Genomic DNA, 12,078 nt, shown 5'->3' on the forward strand with positions numbered 1-12,078 from the left:
AATTTATTATTTTCTAAGAGCCTTGTGGGCTTGTGATTGTATAAAAAGAGGATGGCCTATGTCCAGGAAAGTTTTCACTCTTAAATAAGGATTGAAGTAAACAACGCTCAAGAAAGGACCAGCTGCTTCTAAAGTTGCAGTTCCTGTTCTTGACACTACAGGGTAATTACAGAGACTAATTAATTGGAATCTTTAATTAATGCTCATAGAAAGAGAAGGGACAAGGGAAGAAATAGTGAAGTAACCTGAGGATTGTATTACAATGTTTGGTACAGAAACGTTTTTATAGAGAAGTAAGAATGTGCAGCAGTGGAAGAGAATATTTCTTGTTACTTTGCCAATGGTGTGGACAAAGAGGTTGAATGAAAACAGAGGGTCATAGGAAGGAATTTCCTATCTTCTGTAGGAACCTAAATACAGTAACAAGTACCATAAACAGCAGAAGTACTGAAGATTAGTATCTTGTACTTAGATTGCATTGGCACCTAATAGAGTACAAGCTTCAGTTGAAGTTCATTCTGTTTTTAGAATATACAGTATGATGTTTCTCTATGTAAGTTCTGTAGTACCTTGTTTGGATTGACAAAGCAAGTCAAGTCCATCTGTCTTTACCAGTTTTTTTTTAACATATTCAATGTCCACAAAATAAGTAGTTTAGGCCCCGTTACCTCTGTCAAAGCAGTCTCTTTGTCCAGCATATTTATGCATTGTTGGACAGAGGTTAGAGATGACAGAGGAGAAGGAGATACGGTATGATCTCATTTCCTTCATAGACCAGACCAGAAATGACAAAAACCTTTATAAACACTATATCAGCTTGCTTGAATCTAAAGAGGGATCAAGATCTAGGCAAAGCTCTTAGCTGAATGCTATTTATTTTGAATTACTCCACTCATTTTTAACATTGTTTTGAAACAGAAATTACTTTTTTCTGTTTGAAACAGAAATGAGAAAACCTGTGCAACAACTCCCAGGACTAAGCTTCCCTGGGGTTAAAGTTTCCACAATCTTGAGCAAAACATTTAAATGTTCAGCACTGCTGTCAGCACAATGCGTCAATTAAAGGTCCAAGCAGTGTCAGTTGCACTTGTTTATTTCGTTTTTTATACTTATCTTTTCCTGGATTTCAAGTACCTTCTGATCAGCTTTCTTATCCTATGAAAACATCTGTACAGAATTGTTTCAAATGAAGAGAAACTTACTGCAATATCTGTTCAGCTGTCAGACAGTCAAGGTCATAAAAGGTGCAAAAATCCTTATCTATATGAGAACAGGCTAAAGTTAGCCCTTATGTAACCTCACTGACTCCAATTACAACTTAGTTCTCAGTGGGGAAATGACTTTGAACTTGCACTGGATTTTTAAAAACTATCTTTTCCAGGACCATTGGCCATTGTGCAGACAGGAATGCATGCTTTAAAGGAGATCGCATATGAGTTGTGGCTCCTTAGCTTGGTGGTTTATGCATTTTACACAAGTTTTAGTTCTTTAGTACAATATGCTGTCCAAAGACTAATCCAAAGACTAGACAGGATTGAGTTGTTTTTATCAGCTTTACTGTCAAATGTGTAATCAGTTGTGAGACTGGAGATGAGAACCAGGAACTCAACCCTTCGCTCCCTCCCTACAAATGACCTACAACTAAATTCAGTTTAGATTTGAGTTCTGCTTGGATCTGCAGGATATACTATATCATGTATGGGTAAACATTGCAATATTGAGGGCTTCCTTAGCATCTTCACAATATTTAGTGGTAAGTGTCTAAATAATTTTTCCAGGTGGATTTTAGCATCTAAATTGATAAGGTGCATTCTAAAATTGTGCCTGAAGAACACACTTCTGTTTAGAAGATAAACAGTATTATAAAACTAGAAGGATCGATGTACAGGCTGGTAGATAACATGTAAATCCATACTGTGGGGCATGTGCATCCTGAGGTGTTCTTGACCATCCTCAGCTATTCACACTTCAGGAGCACCCTACATCTTCCTTCTATTATGTTAAGGATTTTCTTCAAGAGCACAGGACACATGTACTCAGTCTAATACTTACTCAGAACCTGAGCAGCGTATGACCCAGAACGCTGGACCTGGTGTTTAATATGGTCATATGAACTTAAAAAACGCAGTTTGCATTCAATTGGTTTGCAAAAACATGAAGAAATTTCCTTCGTAACAATTTGAAATTAGGAGGATTTTGAAAGAAGAACTAATACCAGAGAGGAAAAGGGCATGCAAAGCTATGGAGATTATTTCAGATTGCATTAGATTAGCTAATTAATAATTCAAAATGTACAGCTTAGAACATCTGTTTCAATGCTGGATGTTTGAAGTTTGCATGTTATACATGTGACATCTTCCTGTAATAAAAAAGGAATTTTTGTCACACAACCAATTTGGATTATTCCAGTTACATTATATGTTTACATCTACAGATGTCTTAGCAAGCATAAGTGCATATGAAAAAAGCTTCGTGGACAAAGCTACACAAAATAAATACTTGCAAAAATTAAGAAAGTTTTCCACATAATTTGATAAAACTTAAATTTTGTGCTTTTTTTTTAAAATCACACAAATGAAGCCTTGATCATCCTTCCCCCCCTTTACTTACTGGCATTCTACTTCTATGTTAAACAATCTTGCTTACTGCATCTATAAAACAGGAATATAAAAGTTCAGACATGATTAGAGAGTAGTTGAATTTTGCCTGCCAGAAAAGTACTTTTAAAAAATCCCAAACCAAAACAGTGACAAAATCTAAACCTAACATACAAATATTCATGTATAATAGTATGCAATGTTAACCTCATGTAGATACTTCAACTGAATTACATGGCCTCAAGCCACCAAAAAATAAAAAATATCTTACATGCCAAAAAGATAACTCAACTTTTTTTTTCAGCTTTCTTGAAGTGTGAGAATTTAGAAACTCATACATGGATTAAAAGAAGTTGTTGTGGAACAATTCAGATGAGGCCCTTTTTGTCCTGGGAGCGTTTCCAATTCTCTTTACCCTTGTAAATTCAGACTGTACTATCCAGTTTCTCACACAAAATGCTTGTTCTTAGATATACAGTTCATCTTTTTATGTGACTTTCTGGTCATTTAAACAGTTTTTCAGTTGAAGACCTAATTCAGACTCCCCTAAAATATTCCCATTGAATTTATAACTACTCAGTTATTTGCCAACTTCTGTGATTTACGTTTTACATCACTGCTTATACACTTTTCAGTCTCTCACCACTATTGACATGAGGAACTAATTGTTTACACGTTGCACATATCATTCCTCATTTTGTTTATTCTCTCTTTTTTTAAGGAAAAGAGAAGACATTGGAAAAATCAGGCAAATTAAAAGGACATTCAGACATGGATGCAACAAATTGTCTAAAATCTCTGTTGCTTCCCTTCTCAAGTATGTAAGATCTTGCATTCATCTAACTTTCATTTTTCAGGCCTATCATTTTTTCCATCTTTTCCAGATTAAGGACCATTTAGTGTTTGATTTTTCAAAAATAAGTGCCTAGGAAGGTAGTTATAGACCGCAATATAATCAAATCTTATTCGTCTTTTAGATAACATAAAGTACTTCAAGTCTCTCACTCTCAGGCAATTCTTCTCTCAGAAAAGGCTGTGGTTGTTTTCCATACTTTGACCTATATTTAAAATCAGTCCAAAATATGCGAGTTACCCATATGACGAAAATCCAAAATTAAGCTCCAGCTTAATTTGATGAGAAACCCCAGTCAGGGGGTTACAAAAGATTCACATTTTTCTAGACATAGTTCTTATGTAAATTCCTAATGATTCAACAACTTAAAAAAAACATGTATTCCTGTCCTGTAACTTGCATCTGATCCCTACCTTGCTTGCATAGGTGCAAGGTAAAACACACTAAATAGCTTAGCTGTGGAAGTTTTCTCACTGCAGCTTCTTTACTTTAGCCATTTTTCCCATTTACAACAGCTTCAGATACTGGATCTAATTTAGGACCTTGTATGCTTCCAAAGGGAGAAACAAATCTAAGTCCAGCAACAAAGTCCAGCATGATCCTAACCCCTTGGCTTGAATTCACAGAGTCTGTGGACTCATTATAGCTGCCAGAAACAGTTTTAGATACTGAGAAAAGGAATAAAGGGAAAAGCTGTAAAAAGAAGTGTTGTTCTTGGTTAGGTTTTTATACATTCAGCATTTATAATAATTAGAGTAAAATTATGACTGATCTTTTTCTTAGGTTACTATCCTTGAGAACAGAGTTTAGTAAGCCAGTGATCCAGTTTGAAAAGTGCACAGGATATGAAAGTTGCAAAACTTTTAAACTTGCCTGAAGAATTTTCAGAGAATTATTACTGTTTTAGAATAAACATCTCATTTCACAATGACTTACAAAATAGTGGTGTGATGAAAGGGGAAAGCCTCTTAAGACAGCCAGCAGTAACAAATGATGCTGCAGACTCTCATTATCATTAGGTGAGGTTCCTTATTCAATGGAGTTCAAGCCCCAGCTCTGATCTGTTTGTAATCTACTTGGTCTACCCTTAGTGAAGAGAGAGCAGAAAGCAAATAATTGTGGGTCAAATCATAGGTAGAAACGGGAGTCTTTTTATGTTTAGAGTCTGGGAAGACTTGTTGAGAAATTCGTTATGTTGAAGAGAGAGGAAGTATATGGGAATGTCTGCACACTGAAACAAAGAAAAAATGTTGATAAAAACATGGGAATTCATGCAAAAACTTTTGTGAAGGAAATGTTATTTCATGTCAAAAATTAAGTCAAGAAGTAATGAAAGTTTTCGGATAACTAAACCTTTTATTTGAACTTGCCAAACATAGAAAACATATACATATATTTAATTTTAAAAGTTGTATTGTTATACTGACAAAGTCAAACAAAACATCAAATAACCAAATGCAAGAGAAATAAGGCACAACTTCACATATGTTCTCTGTTTGAGTTCAAGAAGTGTTTGGACAACACTCTCAGAAATACAGTTTCCTGTGTGGAACAAAGAGTTGGACTCAATGATACTTTTGGGTCTCTTGTAACTCAGGATAATCTATTGCAATATTGCAGTTCTCACCTTTATACACCATTTACATGTAAGTGGGGTTTATCCTCAGCATGGATGTCCACTTATTAGCACTGAAAATAATCAAAAAAATTATCATAAACAAACCATTTATAAACACTTAGGCTGTACATAGCTTTTAAATGGGCATGCTTCTGTTTTCCCTGACAGACTTTAATTTCAGAGTATTCTAAGACAACAACCATTCTGTTAAGCAGTATCTTAAATTAGCCAGGGAAGCATATGGTATGCTCTCCTATGGAGGTAATACTTTAGCTATTGCCTTCTTATCTAGGCTTATTGCATAAAAAATCAGCCCAAGGACATATAAGGTCTTTAAATATAACGCGTCTTTGTTAATAATAATGATTTGCAGCAGTGGCTGATTAGATAGTAGGCTTATCATTTTTTTTTAATATATTTATTTTGGAAAGTGTTATTTCTTGTATAAAAATCAAAGAAATGTAATGTCTTTGCTGGGGGGAAGGATAAATTTTTGTGAGGTGGTGTTAACAGAAGATGAAGCACACAGGTGAGGTAAGCGGTATTTGACAGAACCCAAGGCATTCTGAAAAATATTCACACAATATAATATCTTCTCCTGTGAGCATGTTTACTTGTATTACCATACAGCTGTAAGGTGGCTGTAGTGGCTTTATCTAGCAAAGTGGAGGCAACTGGAGCAACATATGTGCAGGTACTTAAGCAGAGAAGTTTGTTCATGCTTCATTTCTTGCCAAAAGCAACACTGTATTTCCAGTTTACAGTATTATAACGCCCAACTGTTTCTTGCTTTAGAAGAAATCACAGTGCTTATACATCTTCCCTGTTGTCCTACAGCAACAAAATGTTATGAGTAATTTGTACATGACATATTCCACTCATTATTCACTGCAGCTGCATACAACTTGCATGTCATCTTCTGCTCAACTTGCAAATAGCACTAGCTAGAGTGAGAATGTAGCTCCTGCTGATTACTATAGAAAGTATCCAGAAACTGGAACACATGCCTCAGCCAGTACTACTTACTTCTACTGATGACTTTGTCAGTGCCTCACTTCACAGCTTGACAAAAATCATATTCAGTTCATCAGAAAAAGGTCTGCTAGAATATGCATGTTCCACAGTGAGGCTGTGATGCTTAATATTAGTGTGTGAAGTACTCAGGATCTTCATAGTGGCAGTGATGCAGATTCTAAAACATTTCCACAAGGTGTTTCTTGACCTACTATGTAACAATGTTGAATCTTGTTAGAAGTTGCATCTGTAGGCAGACTGTTCCTTCAGCAGTACTTAGAAAGCAGCCATGTCAAGAGTACTAGAGAAATTAAAAAGCAAAAGAGCAAGCAAAGGCATTAGATTTCATTTGGAAGTACTCATCTCGCATCTTCATGAGTTTCTTGAAGGGAGAAGGCAGCTGACTTTTCTAGAAAGACAGAGAAGACAGACTCAAGTGCTGATAACAGTCAAATATTCTGAACTAAGCAAACAGCTTTAGCTATGAGAGGAGGTGACAGTACCTGCTTACATGGATGTTTGGATCCTCTCATTTAATGGTTCAGTACTATCTTACTTTATTAGTGCTTATGTATGCTGTCTCTTAACCCCTGTAAGAATAAGTGAAAAGTATTGCCAGCTGCCTAAATTAAAAGGAAAAAATATTTTCTGCTGCTGAAATTGTGTGAGGTATAAGCATATAATTATACACACAGACAAACCTATATAAATGTACTTCATTTTTGCTGTTTATATTTGTTTGACTTTTCCACTGCACTTAAATTTGTTCATGATTTGCTGCTGTAGCACCTTGAGATATCTTAGTCTGGCAAGACATCTCAGACACTGAAATTGCTGTTTGGTTTATACACTTTGCAGTCCTGTAATGCAATAACGCATCCTTTAAATCTCTTCAGCATTCCACCTTGGGGCTTAATCCACTTGGATTGCATGCAGGGCATTAATTGACATTGTCTGTTTTCATGACCCAGTCAAGTGTTTTACAATAATTACAGTGAACAATATGAACTTGCTGCATAAGCGTAATCTGTAGCAGTGTCATGAAGAGTGGCTGTTGCCTTTTAGAGTCTTCTAGGACAATAGCAACAGACATTTTTGTCCAGTAACTGATCCTTCTCATCAGCAGCTGACTATCTTGTGATCATATTGAAACACTTTCACCCTGCTAAATTTTATTTTCAGTGTATTGTCACTGTATATATTTCTGCATTCATTTAATGCATGCAAATAAAAATGAAAATCTGAAAGTTATTTGTGTCTAGCTACTGCTGCTACGTGAATAATGTCTGAACATAATTGATATGTTTTAGTTCCACCCGTGATAGTCAAACTAGAATAGCTTAGCAGTGGTCATTGGAAGACGAGTTGCTTTCACATGGTAATTTCTTAAACAGCAGCTGTAAGTATTGCTATCTTAAATACATTTGAAAAATACAGTTTGGTAACTGAATCATTTAATCAGATTGCTGTATTAGTAAAAATACCTCCTTCTGCTACATCAGACTGAATCTCAAGGTTTTATTCGCTTATGTATTAGGTACAAGAACATAAATCCAACCATATTAGTACCTGACCATCTTTGAAAGACTTTTCCTAATAGATGGAATGGACAGTGAGGTAGATCCATGTTTTATATGAAAATCTATGGAACTATAGTTCATAGCTGGCTTCTCCTGGTACGTTTTGTTAGTATTTTAACTTCAGTTACAAAGTTGATAGCAAAATGTTTCAGAACTTTAAAAAAGTGATAATTTTGAAAGTCTTTGTACTGACATACTTCATTAGGTATTTCATCAAAAGTTCAAAATGATCCAAAATCTTTTCCAGCTAATTTTCCTGGGATGAAATAGAGGAAGTATTAAAGATCTTCAGCATTTCAATAGAAAATCCTCCTGTATGCCAGGGGTAAATGCATTTTTCTATTAAAAGTATTGTTTTACAGGCATCTTTTCTGGCCTAAATAAAAAAGTTAAGCATAAGCACCATGCAGGATATAAGAAATCCTATTTTCACTTTTTATAGTCTTCATGATTATATATCTACTTACAGAATATATACTCTATAAAGAAAAACGATTTATTTTCATACAAGAGAACTGTATTAGTTCTTCAGGAACTGTGTCTACAGTCTTGCAATTTTTAAAAGCTGGGCTTGACTTACATTGTAAAGTGCTTGAACAAAAGTGATACCATAATTAATGAGTTTCTGAGTTTACCATTTCAGATTGCTAGTGGAAATAAATGCTCCCTCTGGCCTTGGGCAGGTACAGTGCTGGCAGCCTGTCTGCTTGATGTTGCTATTGTAGAGCATGTGCAGCGGAAACTGCAGTTAGATCTTGAACCAGCTCTGAAGGACTCTGAAGGTCACATTTTAGCAGCTGGTTTCCTGCTTTTATATGTAAGGTTTAACTCTTCCTTAGCAAGAATTTAGTGAGTGTGATGGGACCATCAAATATTACTAGAAAAATTCTTGCCAATGCAAGGTCTTATTTCTTATCAATACCTTTTAGAAAGAGAACTCTTGGAGGAAAAAAAAAAGTGTAATATTCCAAGTATCCAATGAAAAGAAGTCTAGCTCAGCTGTTCATAAGCCTTAGAAGAAAAGTTTCTAATCTCAGACATTTCACCCATAAGTGTAATTACAGAAGACAAAGTAACTTCCATTCTGTAGTAAAGCATACTGTCAGTTACAGAGCGTCTTGTCATCACACAGCACATAACATAATTCACTAGAATTTGTTTCTGGATGTTGATAACTTCATGAAGATCACATGAAGACACATACTGTAGACCACTGTATGAATAATTTAGCTTACTACTCTAGCAGATAGTTAAACCAAAAAAAAAAAAAAGAAAAGGAAGAAGTTTTACTATAGATGGAAAGGTTACAACTCACAATTAGCAGGTGAAGGACATGTACTTAACCTTCTCCACTGTTTCCCTCAACACACATTTCTCCTAGGCTGTTATTTCTTCCATTGACTATGGTAACATTTTCACAGTAAAGAAGAAAACTACCCGCTAAACACATGAATTTGCCCTAACTTGCCCACGCTTATGGATAAAGAATATTCCTCTTTAGTTAGGATAACTAAAACTCGTGCATAACTACTGCATAGGAAATAGTACACAGTCTTTTTGAAGCCTACAGATGGAAATGAAGGAACTGATCTAGAAGCACCTCAACAGAATGATTTAGGCTCTAAGCTAAGTTGATGAGGGTAGGAATGGCTTTATGGAGGCATTAAATTTGTCATAGGAGAGAAGGCAAATAAAGATTCAGACCTTTGCTGCCAATAGCATTTTATGACATGCATGCCCATCTTAGTCTTCAGATATTGCTATTTTCCTAAAGCTGTGGAACTTCACAGCCTCTCCACTTTCTTATTACTCAGATGTCTTTCCTTTCAAATTAGGTTTCCATCTTCCTCAAATACTTGAATTTTCTAACTATCCCGTATTAACTTAAAATTTATTATTGGCAAGTATTTCTTTCTTACTTTCTTCAGCCTCAGACCACACTTTCCTGTGGGAACAATTTACCAGTTGAGATAAAAAGTTACAGAATTGATAATGTCTGTCATACAGGAGCAAGCAAAATCATCCCCCAGAGCAATTTGTTCTGATAAGGTTTATTTGCACTTCAACAGGCATGACAGTTGCTTTTCTTATCGATCACACCCTGTCCCTAGAAGTCCAAGAACTTATTGAAATTAGTACTTATATGGATTTTAGTTCCTGTATATACTATGTATCTTATGAATAGGATATGCATTTTTACATGTGCGTGTGGAAAAAATTTAACTAGGGATACAAGGCAGGCCAAAAAGTCTTGGTGCAGACTGCAATATCAGTGATTGATTAAACTGTTGGAAACCTTCTTCAGCTTGGATACTACCTTTTTAAGCTAACAGAAACTGGATGTATTAGCTAAAAATAAATCTAGTAAAGGAAGACAAATCAATTTACTTGTTAGGATTTGAAGGGTATTTGTCAAGATGAAATATTATTACTTCCTAACAACAGACAAAAGGATGACCTCACGGCATTATGGTTTGTGAAATATAAAGCCTGAAATGTGGGGTCTACAGCTATTCTTAAGTCATAGATACAGGCAGGAACATTTCCACATGAGAACCTCAATGCGGGAAAGTATGGTTAAATACCCCATGACACAAGCTGTTCATTTGCAATTTGAGGTTGTTAACTTCCTGATAAGTTAACCCATAGCAAATGTTTGCTTAAAAAGGTAGGTTTGAGAAGCAAAATGAAACTCTCAATCAATCTGAGCTTTCAGTTTCAAGACATCCACATCCAAGATTACAAACTGACTACTTACTTAGGTAAACATAGCTGGGCTCTGCCAAAATGCTATGTGCTTTGATCTTTTATAGAACACCACCACATTCTCATGAACTTCATACTGAATGAGCTTTTCCTCAAAATTCTAGCTTCTTCTGCAGGTGAATATATCTTTTGATATTAAAGGTGTCATACACATGGAAATGTCAAAATATTTATGTATTTGCATATGTTAGAAGGGACAATTGCAGCAGACTAATCCATATTGTTCTCTCTCTCCTTAAGATTTGACCACTGTCACGTCAAAGAATTTAGCTTCAATCTCTTCTTGCATCAATACCTCTGAAGTGAATTCTTCATATTTGTAATGTCAAAAAAGGAAAGTTCACACTTAGTTTCTTGGGCTAAGGAAATTGTTTATTTTTATATCTCAGGAAAATTTCTCTATGAATAATTTGTTATTTCATGAGTTACTTTCTATCCTGTTTCCAGTCAGATATAGAGTTTGTTTTTGCCATGTTGCCAGCAGAACTGTTTGTTTTGGGAGGCTGGATCATGGTTTAGACCCATGTGCCTAAAAAAGAAGAAATTAGTTTTGATCAACTCGGGGAGGGGATAAGTAAATAAATAGAGGAGTCTGAATTAGTGTCAGCTTGCTAGGAATTTATAATTTGAGTAAAAAAGAAAGAGAAAATTATCTTAAGTATATAAATATGCCATTTGGATGACTTCAGTATCTTTTTGTTTGGGTTTTGTTTTGTAATGAAAAACTGTGATGGTCATATTCTAAACTCCTACAGAAATCTCTAGAGCGCATCTGTGTTTGGATTGTCTTATTATCGTTCAATATAGCCCCACAGTGGAGACTGCAGTTCATACTTCTGTCAATGTCATTCATTCAACAAAACACTTAGCCAAATTTGTCTCGTTAATGGCATTAATGGGGGAAATAACTTGAGTGTACTGAATCACAACAATCCATCACCCAGTGAGATCCTACAAGAACAGGGCAGGATGAAGTGTTAATGATGATTTAGGCTTAAGTTTTTTGCTTGTTTTAACTTTTTTTTTTTTGAGAGAGAGAGAGGGAGGGGGAGAGAGAGAGTGAAAGAAATATCCTTAACTAACCGTAAAACTTCAGATCTGAGCCCTGATTAACTGCACAAGTGAATTCAAAGGGGTAGCGTCCATGTGGAAAGCTCAGAACTAGGATTGGAAAGTTATAATTATTTTCCATTTCTGTATTTATTGTGTGATGGGCACTGAGCAAGCCTGTAAGATGATATGTTCATAGTTTACCCTTATTCACTAACTAAAGACAGGCAGACACAGTCCCCAGACAAAAATTAACAAAAGGAACAAGTACAACCAAGATGTATTCATATCTTGCTAGTTCCCATAGATGACAAAGTTATCCCTATGACTCCAAAGTGTTAAAGTAGATTTAAAAACAAACAAAAGAAAAAGCACCACCACCACAAAAATCTGTTATCTCTATCTTGTTCTTAAACTCATGGATTTTTATTTTAAATCTAGCTTCACACCTCATCTTTCTTCCACTGACCCATTAGTAAGATAACTTTGGTCTGGGGTACTGCACTACTGTCAGTGCACCTCCATTCATCATTCAAGAAACCAATAATGACAGGCACACCTAATGCATTGAGAGATTTGTTAGTGTTTGTACTTAAAAAA

At 35.4% G+C, this 12,078-nt stretch overlaps 1 protein-coding gene across 23 annotated transcripts in view; it reads left to right on the top strand.

The window, feature by feature from the left end:
• The window catches only part of LOC308195746 (uncharacterized protein), a 262,179-nt gene that overhangs the window by 72,776 nt on the left and 177,325 nt on the right, over positions 1 to 12,078 (top strand). For 3 of the 23 annotated variants that reach the window (XR_013951804.1, XM_080593709.1, XM_080593708.1), the window contains exon 3: positions 3,319 to 3,414. The exons of the other annotated variants lie outside the window; for them this stretch is intronic. Coding sequence is in view for 2 of the 3 variants with exons in the window: in XM_080593709.1 (XP_080449835.1) it covers positions 3,369 to 3,414 (46 nt within the window). In the remaining variant the exon portion in view is untranslated. The remainder of the gene's footprint in view (positions 1 to 3,318; positions 3,415 to 12,078) is intronic. 23 annotated transcript variants of the gene reach the window in all.

This window comes from Anser brachyrhynchus (assembly GCF_964034855.1).
Source record: "Anser brachyrhynchus genome assembly, chromosome: 5".
NCBI classification, from domain to species: domain Eukaryota; kingdom Metazoa; phylum Chordata; class Aves; order Anseriformes; family Anatidae; genus Anser; species Anser brachyrhynchus.